At 40.9% G+C, this 19,884-nt stretch overlaps 1 protein-coding gene across 6 annotated transcripts; it reads left to right on the forward strand.

Moving 5' to 3' along the window:
• Positions 1 to 928: 928 nt before the first annotated feature.
• impdh1b (IMP (inosine 5'-monophosphate) dehydrogenase 1b) lies at positions 929 to 19,883 on the forward strand. 6 transcript variants are annotated; one of them, XM_058077166.2, is made up of 17 exons: positions 929 to 1,197; positions 5,178 to 5,450; positions 9,965 to 10,063; positions 10,183 to 10,266; positions 13,074 to 13,122; positions 14,727 to 14,828; positions 14,904 to 14,978; positions 15,058 to 15,264; positions 15,434 to 15,521; positions 15,733 to 15,932; positions 16,817 to 16,907; positions 16,977 to 17,072; positions 17,329 to 17,472; positions 17,653 to 17,797; positions 17,857 to 18,000; positions 18,074 to 18,157; positions 19,170 to 19,883. In XM_058077166.2, the coding sequence occupies exons 1-17, from the start codon at positions 1,163 to 1,165 to the stop codon at positions 19,189 to 19,191; spliced, it is 1,938 nt and encodes a 645-aa protein (XP_057933149.2). In that variant the 5' UTR covers positions 929 to 1,162; the 3' UTR covers positions 19,192 to 19,883. The 6 variants fall into 6 exon arrangements, with proteins under 6 accessions (XP_057933149.2, XP_078643492.1, XP_078643503.1 ...); XM_078787366.1 differs by having other exon boundaries at positions 10,186 to 10,266; XM_078787377.1 differs by lacking the exon at positions 10,183 to 10,266 and having other exon boundaries at positions 932 to 1,197.
• Position 19,884: the final 1 nt, after the last annotated feature.

Below are 19,884 nucleotides of genomic sequence, written 5' to 3' on the forward strand. Positions count from 1 at the left end.
TAGTTTACAGTTTTAGACCACTTTCCTTTTGTTAGTTTGTAGTAGGCATCAATGTCCACAGGAGGGCGCCCTTTAGTAATCATAATCAGAATCGCCTTTATTGTCATTGTATTGCATACAACGACATTTGAGTGCAACTCCACGGTGCATTTTGGGGATAGTAAAAATAATAATAAGGTAAAGGATAAAATAAAACAAAGAATAAGAATATAAATATAAAAGTGGCAGGTGTTGTTCAAAATAAGTATACATCAAAAACAATAGCCTATACAGTAACAAAATGTAGAATTGCAGTCACCAAATATGGAATTTCAGTACACAAAATGTAGTATTGCACTTCGATGAATTACTCTTATTGCACATAAGTCCAGTTTTGCATATTTGAAGCATTATTGTAGTACTAAAATAAGTATGTTTCATTTATGATTGTTCATTGCAGTGATATCACTGTTACCGGTACTTCTAAAAGACTCAATAAACAACTACTATAGTTTTTGCTGCTGAGTAAATCCCGCTTTATGAAGGGTGTGTCACACTTTTCTGAATTGAATGTACCTTTTGAGTGACATATCCTGCAGTACACAAAGTTCCTCAACTGTATCAATGTACCTTTTCAAACATCTTCTATCATTCCAGCTGGGAATGAGCTGGGAATTGCGCTTTCTTTGTGTCATGATAACACAACATTGTGTCAAAGTTTGCCATGTTTATTTTCCCGGCAGAAAAAAAAGGTGATCCAATGAAAGTAAACACTACCTGGAACAGGAAGTCAAACAACAAAGCAGGCGCACCACTCTTAATGTCTTTCTTTGGTACTTTGGCTCAGCCGCAGTATTTCTTACGCAATGTCAAATATTTTCAGTACTGCAGTTCTGTCACATTTAAAAGCTGCCACACATTTCAAAGTGCTTTACTAGGTGAAAGATGTCCCTCCATCATGATGTCTTTCCGCCTTTGTCTGCAGAAGAAGATCCTCCCCGATGACAAGACGAAAGCTGCCTTTGTGCAAGGGGACCCCTTTCCATCTCCAGGATCCAGCGATGGTCCTGCACGTACATCAGGCCGCCAACGGAGTCGGCTAGTCCGAAAATGAAGGTGAAGATGGCCACGGCGGTGCCGAAGAAATACAGCCTGAGGATAGCCGGCACCATCATGGCAACAGATGGGCACCAACCAATCTCTGGTGAAAAATGTCCAGTAAGTCACTTTTCATTGTATTTACCTGTTTTGGATTATTATTGCATGTTATTTATTATATAGTTATTTCATTCTTTTATAGAAATAATTATCTTATGTGTATTTAAAACTGTTATTTTACATATATTTTTGCAATAATTATTTTGATTGCATTTTTAAATATTATTCATAACACATAATTGTTTTACATGTTTTAGAATAATATAATTGCATAATGTATATACATATAGCTATTCATTATTTTCTCTAATTTTAAAATACATTCTTTGTGCATAGATTTAAAACTTATTTCATATATACTATATACTATTATTGCATATTTTAAAAATGTATTTAGACCATTTAAATCAAATCATTTATTTTTCATTACATATATTTTAAACTATCCTTTGAAATATGTCTTTACAATAATATGTGCCTTTTAAAATTATTTTAGTATATATGTATATTTTTACAATATTATTGCGTACATATATATATATTTTAAATGTATAATTGTTTAAATACACCATTATTTTACTTATTAATAGTGGTAGTATTATTATATTATGACCGTCTACTCATTGTTGATGTCACATGATCCGGAAGCAGCGTATTAATGATGCATTCACGATTCCAGTAAATGACGTTACTAAGCGCAAATCTTACATTATGAGTGGGAAATCCCACACGGATTTAACTATGTGTATTGATTTGAGTCATAAAAGTCAACCGTCTAATGCTGTTTTACTCCATCAACGGTACAGTGTCTCAATTATCACCTTCTAGTCAAATATACTACTAGTAACGACGATCTGCTATTAATGTGATGCTATTTTATATCACGAATCAGTGAAAATGAGTTAAATCCATGAGTTCATTCGCTATTTAACCAGCGACCTTAAACGCATCAGTGAGACATCTCCCAACGAGCTAAAGAGGCGACGACAACGATGTGAACGTCACGAATTAAACACCGCTTTGTTCTCCCCACATTGAAACAAATGGATGAATAAAACAAAAGCTGGACTCACTGTTTCTTTAAGAATGCTACGCACAGGTTTCCAACAAGACGAGACGCGTTTGTGTGCTACTGTTCCAGGTTAATAAATGAAAGCGATTCCTGTGGTCCTCATTTGTAGCGTGATGATCCAGTTTCAATGGAGTGGGCGTGTCCATGCAAATATCAATAGTATCGATACCAAATACGGCGGTTCCTTTCTATTCTGTATACTTTCACAAGTGTGTGTGTTGTCTTATTTTGTAGTTTTTGCATTTGTATTTGTGTGTTGGTAAATACTTATATAATATAATGCAGGTTCCCACTTACATAGCTATACACCTGCCTTGGCACTTTCTGTACTAATGGCTACCTTGCTAGGTGCTAGCATGCTAACTGTTAGCATGTTAGCTATTATACTCATGTCCAAATGGAAATATATATATATATCATGATATAGGGACAATGTCAAACTGCCCACTTTACTACTTAGCATGCTAACTGTTAGCATGGAGTCGTGTGCGCTATTTTACTCATGTCCAAATGTAAATATATACATCTCATGCCGCCCGATCACTTTCACTACTTAGCATGCTACCTGTTAGCATGGTGTCGTGTACGTTATTTTACTCATGTCCAAATGGAAATATATACATCTCATGATATAGGGACGTTGTCACTTTCACTACTTAGCATGCTAACTGTTAGCATGGTGTCGTGTGCGCTATTTTACTCATGTCAAAATTCTTATTCATACACGCCACGATGTAGCTACACGCTAATAATGCTAATGATAACAATGATAGGTTTACAGTAGGTGGCATGCTGATCAAAATGTCCGCTGGTAAATGGTATCAATATTTTTTTGGGTATCAGATTGAACCCTGCAGAGTGCCACATAGAGGATCTTTGACTGATCCATTTTTGGAAATCCCTGGAAAATTTCCAGAGTGGGCAGTAACGTGATGTCACATCCCACATGAGGATGGTCACGCTGGATCTTTCAGAGTACTTTCACAAGTACCTTTATTGAAATGTTACAGTAAACCCAGACTACTGTACTCACATGCAGCATATTTCATCTTACTTAAAAGTGGGCTTAAGTTAGAAGAAGAGTTGAAAATGTGTACTTACGAGTCCACAAGCGGCAGGATGATCATTCATTTGCAGGATGGAAGTGCAAACGAGTTGGGAATACTTCTCCTCTCCGTGTGCATTTCCTGCCTTTCTCAATCAAGTAGAGAGAAAAGAGAAGTTGCGCAAGCAGCTTTTGTGAACCTTTTTTTTTTTTTTCATAAAGCACCAAAAGATTATTTATGTCTTGCATGCAGCTGCAGCTAAAGGACTGCCAATCTCACTTTGATGCATTTTATTACTGATAAACTGCACTAGAAAAACAAAACAATATAAAGTGAATTGGATTAATAGGCTTTTTCACCTATTTGAACAAAGCTGAGGTTCAGTGCAGCAAGGTCCGAGGGGAGGGGCAAACGATGCCTGGGACTAACTTCTAGTAAAGTAACTTAATTACTAAAAAATTGTTATATTAATTTTTTTATTTTCAAACAATATAATACTGGTAAGATTAATTTAAAAGAAAAAAAGATCATCATTATGCCATGTTTGGCGCAATGACACATGCTCGCCGCTACAGGGCAGTGCAGCAAGGTCCGAGGGGAGGGACACACGATGCCTGGGTCTAACTTCTAGTAAAATAACTTAATTACTAATAATTTATTATATTTATTTTTAATTTTTAAACAATATAATACTGGTAAGATTAATTTAAAAAATGATCATTTTAAAAATGATCATCATTATGCCATATTTGGCGCAATGACGCGTGCTCGCCACTACAGGGCAGTGCAGCAAGGTCCAAGGGGAGGGGCAAACGATGCCTGGGACTAACTACTAGTAAAATAACTTAATTAGTAATAATTTATTATATTTATTTTTAATTTTTAAACAATATAATACTGGTAATATTAATTTTTAAAAATGCATTTTGCCTTTTAAAGGCTGCATGTGCTCATAAACAGCATAGTTCAATAAATTGCTTCCTCAAAAACATTTTTTGTTCCGTTTGCATTTCTACTTTTTACATTTTAAAGCTCTTAAAATCTTAAAATCCAACATTGCAAAATGTACATTCTTGACATTTTTCAGCAGGTCTTAACACTTTTTGTGCTGCTGCGGTTTGCCCTTTTAATTCATGCTGGTGTTTGCGGCCTTGTGACTTTTGCGTCTACACTCGCACATGACGGCCATTATGGGCTGATCAGGGAGAGCCGTGCGCTGCTTATCATCGAAGCCCACTCGTCCCTTATTCACCCTGCATGTGACACCCACGGTGGGGGTCGGGGGGAGGTGGGTCCGTTGGCATGTGTTGGAAGTTGTCAGTGGGAACGCCGGGACGGGAGCGTTTAAGAGGATTTTCCATCTTAACTGTCACAAACAGTCAAGTCACCTGGAGTTGATCTTTTGCGAGGGGCGTCGTTGTGCGTTTTTTGTTTTGTTGCTAGATGCCTCACAAAGTTACATTCAAGCACTTTTGCTCATCTTATTCCATTTGAGTGAGAACGCTAAAGTGGGTTCACCGTGGGGTCAATAGAGTCACGGTCCCTGTGATAAAAACATAATAATATGATATGTCCGCGTTGCTCATCTTCACTCTGAAATCCTCTTTAGCGGGATTAGCGAGACGTCGTCCATTGAACCCCCCCCCCACAGGCCACTTTGTCCCACTTTTCCACGGAGCAACGCTCCTTTCTACCGAGCATAGACTACAAACGGCGGTGGCGCTCATTTCCACGGTGACACCCTCTCAGCGGTAGGATCTCCTTGGCGACGCCCCGCGTTGACACGCCTGGGGGTGGCCGTTGTTTTTTTTGAAGGCAGGTGCATCCTGTTGACACGGGGTGGCCTGCTCCGTCTCTGCATGGGAACATCTTACGCCGACCGATAAGGACATCTGAGATAGCTTCTGTTTGTGAAATTCAAGGTTGTTGCACAAGGAGGACCCTGAATGCAGCTTTCAGTTTCACCTGAGGAAGTCGAGTACAGCAGACCTTGAACCGACCATGGAGCACTTTGGAGCTGAAACGATGGAGAACCTAGAAGTGGACTACAGGAGGATCGTCGGGTACACACAGCCGCTGCGAAGCGTCTCACCCAGGGAGGGCGAACACTTGGTGTGGCAGATCCAGCACGGGCACGAAACGGCGGCACAGCGGTACAGCGCCACTCGCATCCAGGCTGGTCTAAGCCCCGAGAGGTGAGTCCCAAGACTGGAGATGTCAAACGAAAAGGAAATATTCCATTTATAAACAATAAATCCAACAAAGTCACCTAGCCAGATGCTTTTCTGCGTCACAGCAAGAGCTGTTTTGGGTTCTATGGTTATCATCACATTTATTCTTATCTAGCAAATTTAGCAATATAGCAAAAAAATTAAAATAAAAAGAAAATTCTTACAAAAAAAGAAAAATTATCAAAAGAATTAGCAAATTTGAATTAAATTGTATTTAAAATGCAAATTTAGCAAAAGAAAAAAAATTATTAAAAAAAATTAAGAAAATAAAAAAAAATCTTAAAAAAAGAAAAATTAGCAAATTGCATTTAAAATCTAAATGAAGAAAACATGAATGGAGCCTCAGTGGGATGACATGGCATCACAGTAAGAGCTGTTTTGGGCTCTATGGTTATCATCACATTTATTTTTATCTAGAAAATTTAGCAAAAGAAAAAAATGTTTTTAAATTAAAAAAAATTAAAAAAAATTCTTAAAAAAAAGAAAAATTTGCAAAAGAATTAGCAAATTTGAATTAAATTGCATTTAAAATCTAAATGAAGAAAACATGAATGGAGCCTCAGTGGGATGACGTCCATACCATGTTCATACTGTGCACAATAAAACTAAAATAAAACATTTAAAGACGCCTGCTGGACACATAATAGAGAGCAATGCTGTCCCCTAGTGGCGTTTTATGGGTACTGGTAGAATCAATAAGTGTATAACGCGTTTAGTTTATTGCCTTGCAGTAAGGTCAATTTCTAAGTTCAATGGTTATCGTCACACTTTTCCTTAGCTTGTATCTTCTGAGCTAAAAATAAGCCTCTTCTGGTCACCATCCCCACGAGGCTATCCCGAGCAGCTGGGAGCATGAACACAGCTCGGAATAGCATTGGCACAAAAGGGAATCACCGATCCGTATGACCAGTGACCCATATTTTGTGAGTGCCACCATTTTATAAGATTACAAGGCAAGATGTTGTGGAAATTATTCATGCTACATTTAAGATGCACTTTCCAAGGATGAGCTTCCTGCTTCAAGCCACGTGAATCCTGACACTGCTTTGGGATGTATGACATCCACGGTGCGGTCACCACCGCGTGGGGGCAAAGAATTACACCTTTTTATGCGGAAACCAAGTGGAAATGTCATCATATTGAATGTGGTTTTGTCGTGGGGCTTCCTCATGTGACCACAAATCACCGTGACAAAGTTGGCTGCTTAGTTTGTTGGCCGTGTACAAGTCTATGGTTATCGTTACACTTTTTACTTCAAGCCAAAATGTACCTTTCTGTAATGACGTCGCACAAAAACAAACGTCATCTCAATCCAATAAGATGCTCAATAAATCATTTTTATCAAGTCACATGACCAACCAGTCTGTCCACATAGCAACATCTTAAAAACACCAAATCCCGTCTGCGCATGCGTGTGCTTGTGGCGTCACGGCGGCGGCAGCAACACACAGAGCTAGCTAGCTTGACGCGGGGAATTGAACACGCCTCCCCAGCGGTAAGGGGATGTGACGCCGCGGCCGTGGTACATAACACCAACACGCACCGTGGCAGACACACTGCACTCCACGATTACCTTCTTTTTTTTTAGTCACTTTGGAGCCATTGGCGACTTGTCGGGTCTTGTTTCCAGGTAAATACAACTCTTGCCGACATTAGCTTTAGCGTCCTCGCTACACCTCCACATCACCGCTTTTCCTCCCCTGATGCCAGCCGGGTGCTTGCTCTGTCTCCTGGGTCCACTCTGGAGCTTGTTGTGGAGATAATTAATTTTTCTTTACATATGAAAGAAACACAAAAACGCTAAAAAAAAAGACAACACGCCTCAGCATGTCATTGTGGTTTGATGCTAATGCTAATGCTAGCCGAGGCTCCACATGCTTAGTGCACGAGCCAGAAGTTGCCCTGCTGTGTGTGCACTTTGGTCACCAGCAGCCGATTAATATTGTTATGCATAATGTCCAATGTGAGTCAGTGCATGTGTAATATAATTAAATTGAGTATTAATCTGTGATTTCAGTGTTGTTATGGCTACTTAATACCGCTATTTAGGCTAAACGCTGTAAATTATTAGCCTGAAGTTTGTTGACTTTCTTACGGAGTTGCGTCGCTTTTACTATCCGGCCAGGTGCTTTTTTTAAAAATAATGACATTTATGCCAGTAGAATCCTAAATAACAATACAAAACTGCGTATTGTGCTTGAAAAGCATTACCAAAAATATGACATCGTCACCTCTTTTTCTCCTCACGCTGCAGCATTATAAGTACAAAACCCGAACTCCATTGGGAAATGTGCTAAAATAGCGTTTCCTCCTCCTAAATTAAGCCATTTAACAACAACTACGCATAAATGCTGTTGTATTCACTTAAAAACAACCTAACTTGTCAATCGGCGTGGAAATGTCAGCGATGTTTAAAGTGTCATAAATAAGGCTGTAAAAAGGATGTGGTTAGTTTAGCTGATGTAGGTCACCAGCACAGTAAAACACAAGCGTTGCAATTAATGGTCGTCGCGCTGTTTAATACGTCTGCTTTTCCCCTGCAAATACACGGCGAGCCCAGATATGTCGTGTTGGCAGTGATGTTTTGCTCACTCCCATCTTGATTGGTTGCTGTTTTCTCTCTCTTTGAGCCTCTGAAAAACGTCTGCGTCTTTAAATGCAATGACGTATCGTGGAGGCTTCATTCCCACGCCGTGTTTTTGTTGTTAGTGAGATGTTTCTACGGCTGCCTGTAAAAGTCTCAAAGGGGAACAGCGGTGTTGGCTATATTTTGGATATTTGAGTGAGAAGGGCAGCATCCTGACACCTGATTGGCCGGCTAACGTTGCTACGGTGACCATCCTCTGGAGAACATGGCTAAACATCATCTTTCACATATGATGGGCGAAGGGCAAAGGTATTTAAAATGTCATTTTAAGCCATCAGGTATTCAGACACTTTTAAAAGTGATTTTAAGAGCACTTAGAAGCTGTGTTTGTCTTCAAAAACCGCTTCTATATCCACTTTTTAACATTATTAGAGCCCTCTAGACATGAAACAACACCCCTATAGTCATGTTTACATTCGTATTGAACCGGTATAAGCCATTTAAGGTCAGTAAAACTTGCGCTTGTGTGTCACAATAAATGTGTTCCCCAGGGCAGCTGAGTACCGGGCAGACAGGAAGTGACATCGCGGGTTCAGAGTTGAGTTTCACGTTTTGTGTGGGTATCGGTTGCTGCAGTAGCCCGTGTTGTTATGATTATTTTATTTACATACTTAAAACTGGGCTGAACTCCACAGCTGAAACAGTTCATCTGTGATTAATCGGTTATCCCATTAATCGACAATTATCTTGGTTTGTGACTAATCTGTTTTTTTATTTAAAAATGGAAATGTTCTCTGATTTCAGCCTCTCAAATGTGAGTATCCCGAGTCATCCATGAAAGGAAGATCTTTGTGTTTTATGCAAAATAAGATATTGCATAGACGTATTGGATATGATTGACATTTCTGCCTCTTCTTTTGGTATGTTCTTTGGTATATTGCGGACCAAACCACAAACTCTGAGGTTTTTTTTAAAAAATCTGCTAAGAAGTGGTATATATTTTGAGAAAAATCTCCATTATACCCTGGTCTTTGCTTTTGTTTTTTTTTGTAAATTTTTCCAAATATTTCAACTTCCTTGTTATCTTTATGCATTTTCTTTTCCTAATATTATGACGTTATTGCCGTAGCATTTTATAAGTGACAGCTTTAATATTCCGACGTAAAGCGTTTTTTCTATAATCTTTCAACTCTATGCTACTAAAATGATTATTTTATTACTTAATATTTTGTCTTTTTGTAATGTTGACTTTATTCCCATAATATTTAGACTTTATTCTTGTATCATCATTAATTTTTCACAACCTTATTTTCCCCAAATTCTAACTTTACTCATTGTTTTGTTTGCTAATCGTATTGCAACCTTTATAAAAACAAACAAAAAATATTTAATATTTTAATACTTTGTGCAACTAAAATTGTTAAAATTTAAAATATTATGTCTTTCCTCAATAAATTTTTACTTTTTGTTTTTTTCCAATTTTTGTCTAAAATTTTTTTTTTGTAATTTTCCCAATAATTCAGCTTTCTTGAAGAATCTATACATTTATATTTATTCTCATAGAACTACCATTTTTTATTCTCTCAATATTTTGGCTTTATTAAATATTTTAAAATGGTAAGATCACTGCTGTTTGTTTCTGCTGTTTTTAAAGTTATTTTTAATAATAATATTTTGTATTCCAATATTTAAAAATCATTATTTATTCATTTATTATATATTTTTTTAGAATGTGCCAAGGACCGATAAAACAAAACCAGATGTCCCACTAACTGTTTGGTTGCTTCCGATTCCTGACCGATTCTTGGATGAATCCCAACACCAATCTTCAGATGAGTCCATTGTCGGTTTCAGCCCTACGACATCTCTCTCCTTGTGTTTTTTGTCCCAGCATGGCAGATTACCTAATCAGCGGCGGCACAGGATACGTCCCCGAAGACGGCCTCTCGGCCCAGCAGCTCTTCTCCATCGGCGACGGCCTGACATACAAGTAAGACGTCCTCCCGCACACTTTGTTGGAGCCACGGAGCGCCTCGGAAGGTGGTTTCCTCCTGAGGTGGCATTAGGTGTAAAGTAGTGCTTTGTAACGGCCAACACGTTCTGAACCAGCAGATGTGACCAACAAGCGTGCGTTGTCTCCGACGGTCAAACGGCTGAAGAGCTTTGCTCTAAAGGAGATGGGTTGACGTACAAGTGAGTAGAACAAGTCATCTTTGAGATAACTGTGATGATTGTCCTCGCCAACGTTACCTGTGGTCCATCAAAGCCCACCCGAAAGCGCCCCCCCCCCCCCACGCCACGAGATAGGACACGGGTGCTTGATTAACTTTGACTAATCGTCAGCGTGCATGTGCATGACCTGTCGACGTCCTGATCCTACCCCGGTTAGAGTCCTGGTGTCCCAATGAGGAATGCATGACTAATTGATCGTTAAACTCTGCAGTCTTGTAGACACCACACATTTCTACTTTTCTAATTAGTGCTTAATGACGGCCATCACGCTTTCCTTCGAGGTCCCTCACATGACCGCTCCAATGGACGTCATGTGAAGAGCAGGAGGTGGAAGGAACGCCAAAAAGCACGTAGCGACCGGGTGTCACATTCTCCACGTTTCTGTCCACACTTAAGCAGCAAGAAATAACAAAGTAGCTGGTGTGATGTTTGTCCTAAAGTGCCCTCAAAGTGAATGCATACGCCCCCCCCACGACCCCCCCGGGTCATAATAAAACTCAAAACATGTGACCTAGTATGAGTAAATGCAGGGTTACCTCATCTTCTGCTTCTTGTGTGCTGGGGAAGATACGCTCAGCCATAAGGGGGTGGGGGGGCACTCGTTCTACTACAACAATCATGCATGAGCCCACAATACAGAGCCGCTAGTCACCGATTTGAAATAAGTGGCTTGTTTGTGCTTGTGTAGCTTTCATGCCATACCTGTCACACCTGATAGTGTGTGTCTCTGAGACGCACTGTTTTGTACTTTATCCATGCTTCCATTATCCATGTACTTTATCGTCGTACTTCGGTACGTGACAAAATAAAAATAAAATAAATAAAACATAAAAAAATGAAAATTAATAAAATGAAAAAAACTAAAATTTTAATTATATGAGGAAAGCAGGAAGTGAACAAATGTAACAGTTACTGATTGTAAAAAAATGTGAAAGTAAAAAATAAAAAAATACTAAATACATTAATAATTAAATATAAACTAATAATTTAATTAATATTCATTTTTATTTTATAATATGATATACAATATTAATATTAATCATAAATATTTAAGTTAAAATACATAAAAACTTACATTATATTAGGAAAGCAGGAAGTGAACAAATGTAACAGTTACTGATTGTAAAAGTACCAGATGGAGGGGTAGGATTTAATAAGCTTTGCTTCTTCCTACTCCTTTTGGACATGTGGAACTGTGAACTGATTATGGGATGCATTCAATTGTAATCTGATGCATGTTCAAATGAAATTAAACCATTACCATTTCCATATTTAACATATTTTCCGCTTACAAATGGCTAAATGCAGTAAGACACAAATGTAAGAAATTCTGGGGATACTTTGAAAGACGTGGTATGCAGTATTCTACACGGGTCACTGCAAGCTTTGAACCATCAACAGGCGCAATAATCCCTAGCATGGGCTACTGTTGCCAAGCTAAAACTCAACTCTGGGCCCTTGACGTCAGCTCCCTTAGTACTGAATCACAAACACAAGTCTTATCCATCCATTTTTCGGGAAATGTTGGAGCCTATCCCAACTGACTTTGTCCGAAAGGCAGAGTACACCCTGGACTGGTCACAAGTCTTACTTTCTTTTGATTCTGTCTACTCGGGGAATAGAATTGTAACGATGGATATGGGGGTGCTATTTCATGTCTAGAGGGCTCTAACACATTCGGAAGGTTAAACAGGTTTTCTATGCGCTAACTACAACATCTTCATGTTGAAGAGTGAATTGTGATACACATTTGAAATAAACAAAAAACTGTTTAGTGATTGAATATGGCCTATTGGTAAAACTTACTTATTTTTTGCCTAGATTGAGCATTTTCAAAGATGACTAAATGAATTAAAAAAAAAATTTAAATATTCTACACTGGCCACTAGGTGTCAATGTGACTGTACTGCTGGGTAAGACACACAAGCACCTTTTTTATGTCTGCTGTATTGGGTAATGGAGTGCAAAGACGACTATAGGGGTGTTATTTCATGTCTGGAGGGCTCCAATAATAAAAAATATTTTGGTCATAAGGAGGTGTTCTATGCTCATACTATGATGATATTTGATTCATAAATGAGGTATCCTGCTTCCACGGAAATTAATTGATCACCGTCGTGTTTGGAACCAATTAATCGCCACAAAGGAGTGATTGCTGTGCGCTGTAACGCACGCCAGCATCATGCTAGGTTAGCTTATTTGTGAAGAACAAATGATCAAACTTGCAGCTCCTTTTGGGGGCGTGCCCCACAGCTCCTTCCTGCTACGTCTTCTTCTTCTCTCTTTCATTTCTTTTATTGTGGTGGCAGTTTCTTCTCAACCGCCAATGATCAGATGTTCGCCATCTTTTTCCCCGACGACTCATCTTCCCGCCTTTGCATCATCCACGGCAAACTGCGGGTGGCTCTCGCGGCCACGCGGCGCAGCCGGAGGGCGAATGCCTTGACCTAGTTGTCAGGCGTCAGGGCACCTCGTTCACAAACGCTGCTCTTGTTTTTGCTGCGGCGGTGGCTAAACACTAGCAGATGTTTTGCTGGAATTGACGCTCATCCCCACGCGGATGCTTGTGGGTGTTTGGAGGAAAACAAAACTCCACCCGTGGTGCACGCCGTCCAGTTCGGGCTAGACGGTCTGCGCCACAAAATAAACAGTCATAGTAAAATAAATAGAATCTTGTTGAGTTTACGTTTTGTTTTTAATCAAAAGGAACGGGTCGGTAGGTGTTGTTCTTCAAATGTCTGATGTTTTATCCCTCTTGTGTCTTTCAGTGACTTCCTGATTTTACCCGGCTTCATTGACTTCACCTCCGACGAAGTGGTGAGTCTTCCGTATGCCTCTGAGAGCGTGTGTTTGTTTTTTGTTCCCCCCCTGCAACCATGACCGCACACCAGAAATAGTCTGAGCTGCTGCTCCCTCACGCTGATAATCCCATGGAGCAAATCCCTCTTCTTCTACTTTATTCATCGACTTAATTGACGTCCGGAAGCTTGTTCTCTTACCCTGTCACAGTTCAAATAGTTTCCATTGTTATAAGTCGGAAAGAGCACCACTACACCCGCCACTGGGGGGCGGAGCTAGACGCAGTCTGAGTCTGACCGCATAGTGCCTCCATTCAAGCATTGGGAATCAAAACAATTCCACATTTGGCTTTCAATGGTCGAATTCATGGTCTGGGCCTGCTGTGCACGTGGTTAGGTGTCACATAGTCCGTATGTGTGCGTGGGGTTCGCACATTCCTCTCTTCTAGTTGGCATCTCGCAGTTCCATGCCGTCTCACAGGACTCGGAGGTGCTGTCAGGTGATTTATCTCACTCACCCCACCCCCACACACCCAGCGGTGGACCTGTGTGAGAAAACCAGCAAGTTACGTCTGTTCCTGATGATAAGAAATCAAAAGCAAAGAATTCCACTTTTATCACATGCCGGGAATGTTATTTTCACACGGGCCCCGTCACTCTTCGGAAGCGGGACAATGCCGCCTCCAGTACACTCATCATGTATGAAGTGCATGATAACTTTTAAAACTTTACATTTAAATGTAGTTTGTACACACCTGGAGGTAAGAAGAACCAACTCTACCTGTTTGTGTCTTGACTACCACATCACTATAATCAGGGCAACCAGTATAGAGCAGAAGAAGCCCCGTGCTGTGGCCCAGCAAGGTGCACTGTATTCGGGCACATCCTCCGAGCAGCTGGAGTGATGCCATGGAGGTCTCTCGGACCAGATTACAAGGCACATTGTCGATTTTTGAGAAAATGAAAGGCTTTAAAATGTTCCTTATAGTGCGGGAATAAGGTAAATGATCTCTTATTTGAGATATTTTAATGTGAAAAAGAAACTATTTCAATAATAAGTAGATAAATTTAGTAAAGTTATTATAATAAATAATACATTTAGTAATGTTTCCTTAAATAGGCCGTATTCACCAAGAAACATCATGATTTCGGAATATATCAGAAAAAGATGGTTTGATGATAATAGATTGTCCTTGAACCTAAATAAAACTAAAATCATGCTGTTTGCTAACAGCAGAAAGGACACGCACCAGCAAATACAAATAGACGGTGTAGACATCAAAAGAGTGAAGGAAAATACATTTCTGGGGATCACTATAGATGAAAATATGAGCTGGAAACCTCATATTACAAATATACAACATAAGGTGGACAGAAATATTTCAATATTGAACAAAGCAAAATTTGTTCTCAATCAGAAATCACTCCACACTCTTTATTTCTCTCTGGTTCTACCATATCTTACTTATTGAGTGGAAATATGGGCTAATAACTATAAAAGCAATCTTCACTCGCTAAATGTATGGCAAAAAAGGTCAGTAAGGATAATTCATAATGCCGCCTACAGAGAACATACTAACAAACATTGACCAACACAGGTAATCTGTTGTTTTTGCCTATCAGGACCTAACGTCAGCACTGACCAGGAAGATCACGTTAAAGACCCCCCTCATCTCCTCGCCAATGGACACCGTCACAGAGTCGGCCATGGCCATCGCAATGGCGGTAAGGCGCTAATTAGTCAAAGTGATGATTCTTATTTTTACTGCATCCTTCTGAGGAATCGTTGACATGTTATAGCTCATGGGCGGCATCGGCTTCATCCACCACAACTGCACGCCTGAATTCCAAGCCAATGAGGTCCGCAAGGTCAAGGTAAGCCACGCCCACCCTCTGCTTTATATTTATTTTATATTAAGCGTGTCAATGTTTTGATTTTTTGTCCATCTTTCAGAGGTTCGAGCAAGGTTTCATCACAGACCCGGTGGTGATGAGTCCGCGCCAAACGGTCGGCGATGTACTGGCGGCCAAAGTGCGACACGGCTTCTCGGGCATCCCGGTCACCGAGACGGGCAAGATGGGCGGAAAGCTGGTGGGCATCGTCACCTCTAGAGACATCGACTTCCTGTCTGAGAAGGACAACAACAAACCTTTGGCGGAGGTGTGTGTGTTTCAGCAGAGGGTGTCCAAAGTGTGGCTTAGGGGCCATTTTTAACCAGAAGCGAGAATTAGAATGACTTGATTGTTAACGAGATGGATGATTAGACATTAAGACTTTATACCAGCCTAGGAGGAAGTGGTATTGTGACGCTGACATTGTGAGTTTTCAGGCAATGACGAAGAGGGAAGAGCTGGTTGTCGCTCCAGCTGGGGTCACCCTGAAAGAAGCTAATGACATTCTACAGCGCAGCAAAAAAGGTAAATATTTGTTTGAGTTCCATGACCTGAAGCAAGTTGAAATGATCCAGGATCTTTTTGTTTTACGGCTTAACCGTAAACGGTACCATCAAGCGGGATAACAACGTGATTGGTTGAGGCAGTCTCTTACACCTTGCGACAAAAAAAAGCAGTCGTACTCTGTTTCATTCGTTCTTGGTAGTACGGTCTCAGATGTTCCCCCTCTATTCAGGCAAGCTTCCCATCGTCAACGACGATGACGAGCTGGTAGCCATCATCGCCAGGACCGACCTGAAGAAGAACAGGGACTACCCGCTGGCCTCCAAAGACTCCCGCAAACAGCTGCTGTGCGGCGCCGCCATCGGCACCCGGGACGACGACAAATTCAGGCTGGACCTCCTGGTGCAGGCGGGCGTGGACGTGGTGGTGCTGGTGGGTGCCCACGACACTCATTCATTCATTTTCTACCGCTTTTCCTCATGAGGGTCGCGGGGGTGCTGGAGCCTATCCCAGCTGTCTACGGGCGAGAGACTGGGTCCACCCTGGACTGGTGGCCAGCCAGCCAATCACAGGGCACATATAGACAAACAACCATTCACACTCACATTCATACCTATGGACAATTTGGAGTCGCCAATTAACCTAGCATGGTTTTGGAATGTGGGAGGAAACTGGAGTACCCGGAGAAAACCCACGCATGCACGGGGAGAACATGCAAACTCCACACAGAGATGGCCGAGGGTGGAATTGAACCCTGGTCTCCTAGCTGCCGACGACACTCAAGTTGGGGATTTTCAAATTTGTTGCAGTAGAGCTCGAACAACAGCGACTGGTTTTATCTGCGAGACCCACCATCACCCAAATTGTGGAATTTAAAGGGATGGTGTCAACTTTTGAAGGTGTTGCAAGTATTGTATCCCGCCCTCTTCCTGTTTCGGTCACCCGGGATGACGCACACACATTCGCTTTTATTTCAATTTTGAATTAATTTAACTTGTCAGTTTATTTCAATTAATCATGAATTAAATTACAAGAATTTGCTCCCACATTCCAAAAACATGCTAGGTTAATTGTCGACTCCAAATTGCATGGATTTTTCAAATACAGCGTGTTGTCGCCACCTATGGGAATATTAATAAATTACACCTTTTTCCACCAGTCGAGAGGATATCGACTTAATTCATGAATATAGCTAATATATTCATAATGGTGAGGCAAATCATTGTATTGATATTAATATACAAAATCAAAGCAATTGAGTTGAGTGTCAAAATCTGCCGTAAATCAAGTGTCCCACTCTGTTGTTCCCCACCCAGGACTCGTCACAAGGCAACTCTGTGTTCCAAATCAACATGATCAACTACATCAAGCAAAAATATCCTGAATTGCAAGTCGTGGGAGGAAACGGTGAGCGAGAAGTTCACGACGGATGAAATCCCGAATCGACAAGCTTCTCATCGTGCCTCTTTTGTGCAGTGGTGACGGCGGCTCAAGCGAAGAATCTAATTGATGCCGGCGTGGATGCGCTGCGGGTCGGCATGGGCTGTGGCTCCATCTGCATCACACAGGAAGGTACTCGGCACCTTCAATTGAGCTCACGTTACCATGGCAACACAAGGAAGGGTCTTCAAAGCTGACAAACATTAAAAAAAAATCTTTAGTGACCTGTGTTTTATTACACTGATGGTTGCCGTTGGTGACTGAAACCCCTCCTGGTTGCCATGGTGATACTCTATGTTCTGGGTCGCTATGGAGACTCGGCGAGAACCGACCGAGATGAATCCACAGATGATCTGTGTGAGCGTCTGCCCTTCTGGATGTTTTGCAGTCATGGCGTGCGGGCGGCCCCAGGGGACGTCCGTGTACAAGGTGGCCGAGTACGCCCGGCGCTTCGGCGTGCCCGTCATCGCCGACGGCGGCATTCAAACGGTGGGCCATGTTGTGAAGGCACTGTCGCTGGGCGCGTCCACCGGTAAGGTTATCCAGTAGTGTGGGGGTGGCGTGTTCCTCCTTGAAGAGGGCACGTGGGTTTTTGCCCTCGTATGCTAAGAAGTTTCAAAATAAAATTATTTCAAAATAAAACTGCATCTCATACTATCAACTTCACTTCTTTTTCCTAAATTTTTTATTCTGATTTCCTCATCTGATGTAGTGATGATGGGCTCTCTGCTGGCGGCGACCACCGAGGCTCCCGGCGAGTACTTCTTCTCTGACGGCGTGCGGCTGAAAAAGTACCGCGGCATGGGATCGCTGGACGCTATGGAGAAGAGCACCAGCAGCCAGAAACGCTACTTCAGGTACGTACTCTTCGCTTTGTGCTCGTAGTAGTCGTGACTGGTTTGTTTTTCCTCACCAGCGAGGGCGACAAGGTGAAGGTGGCTCAGGGGGTGTCGGGCTCCGTGCAGGACAAGGGCTCCATCCACAAGTTTGTACCGTACCTCATAGCCGGCATTCAGCACGGCTGCCAGGACATCGGAGCCAAGAGTCTCTCCGTGCTGCGGTAAGGAGAACGCATGTTTTTACTTGATGCCATAAAACATAGCACCGCTTCCAAAGAAACAATTCGTTGGCAGGTCCATGATGTACTCTGGAGAGCTCAAGTTTGAGAAGCGAACCATGTCTGCACAAGTGGAGGGAGGCGTTCACGGGCTCCACTCGTAAGTTCACATTTTATGCCGGCTATTCATCATCACTAGAAGCACTAAATATCGTAATAACAAGTCATAAATAGATACCGTATGGAAATATGTCCTCTAAAAGAGGGGGCACGTGAAGGAAGATAGTGGGGAAAATAAGTTTAAAAATGTGTAGATGAATACATGCATAAACCAGGGGTGTCCCGGGGCCCTCTGCTGTTTTTTTTATTGGCAGCACATTCTAAAAATATAATTAAATAAGTATATTAAAAAAAGACAAAATTCATCAGTAATTTTGCAAGACTAAAGTCAAAATATTAAGAGAAAAAGTTGTAAATATTATGAGGAAATATATTGTCATTTTAAGAGCAGAAAAAGAATACATTTTATAAATATGAGAAACAAAACAACGACTATAGTTGCAATTTTTGGAAAATTAGGGTGGAGGAAAATGTTACTAGAATAAAATCAAAATATTTTAGGAATTCCTTATTATATTATGAGAACAAAATATACAAAAAGTTTGAAATTAAAAACAAATTTAAAAAATTTGAAATAAGACAAAAACAGTGAAAATATTAAGAAGAAAGTTTTCAAACAAGGAAAAAAATAAAATAATGTAATATCAGGAAAAATAATGTAACTTTTATAATAAAGTTGAAATATTAAAAGTCATAATATTTTCCATAAAGTTGTCATATTATAATAAACAAAATAGAGCTTCAACTCATGGAAAGGTGAAAATATGGGAACATTGTAGTAATTATGAGAGGAAAATGTAGTAGGAAAAAAATAAGTTAGTTATAATCTAACAAGTAGCAATTTTTCGAGCATGAGGTCATAATATGAGGTGAAATAATGTCATGAAAGAAGCATAGAATGAAATATGAAATATATAAAATTATAGATATCATATATTTTTACCCAGGTAGTGTTGATGGTATCCCCGAGGAAAGTTTCTGCATGTCCTCGCTAACCGTGAAAGGAAACAACCATAACCTAATTTATCTTCCCTTGGATCTCACCTCGACAGCTACGAGAAGCGTCTTTACTGAGGATCAGCGCTCCACGTGACCTTATTTAAGAGACCAAACGTTTAACCGCCACATCTGCGACCACCACGTCCAAACGGACGCACCCTCCGGGCCTCAGACCGCACCCGACGTTGGGGTGCTTTGCACTCACCAAGCGGCGCATCAGGGTTTTACCCCAATCGCACACACACACACATACACACACAAGCGCACATTAGAGTGTCATATTGTACGACATCTTGTTTACGTTGGACCCACCTCCCAACCCTCGGCGCCGCCTACAATCAGCAGAACCACCTCCAGCGTCCCATCTCACTTTAAACGCAACGGGACCAAAAAGTGAAAATCAGGTATGTTTCCAGCAGTCATGACTAGTTTCTATAAAAAAAACTCCAAGAAAAGTGTACAGTCTCAAGCAAGGGGATGCTTTGCGGAGATCTTGAAGGGTTTTGATATGCACGTTTTCTCCCCCCCCCCCCCACGGGTCCAAACGCGGCTGGATTTTTATTGCGCTTTGTTGTACCTGCATATACTGCCAAGTGTATTTATACGTCGTCTTTTTGTAACCTCCAAACCAAATTTAGCGCCTGTTACCTACCGCCTGTTTCTTTTTAAATGTTAGTTTTACCTGACAAATGCCTTGAAGTTTTTTTTTTTGTTATTTTTTTTTGGCACAAGATGCTTTTTGTCTGGGTTACAAAAAACCGCGAGCCG

This window comes from Doryrhamphus excisus, linkage group LG2 (genome assembly GCF_037039965.1).
Source record: "Doryrhamphus excisus strain RoL-2023G ecotype Guam linkage group LG2, RoL_Dexc_Guam_v1.1, whole genome shotgun sequence".
NCBI lineage: Eukaryota > Metazoa > Chordata > Actinopteri > Syngnathiformes > Syngnathidae > Doryrhamphus > Doryrhamphus excisus.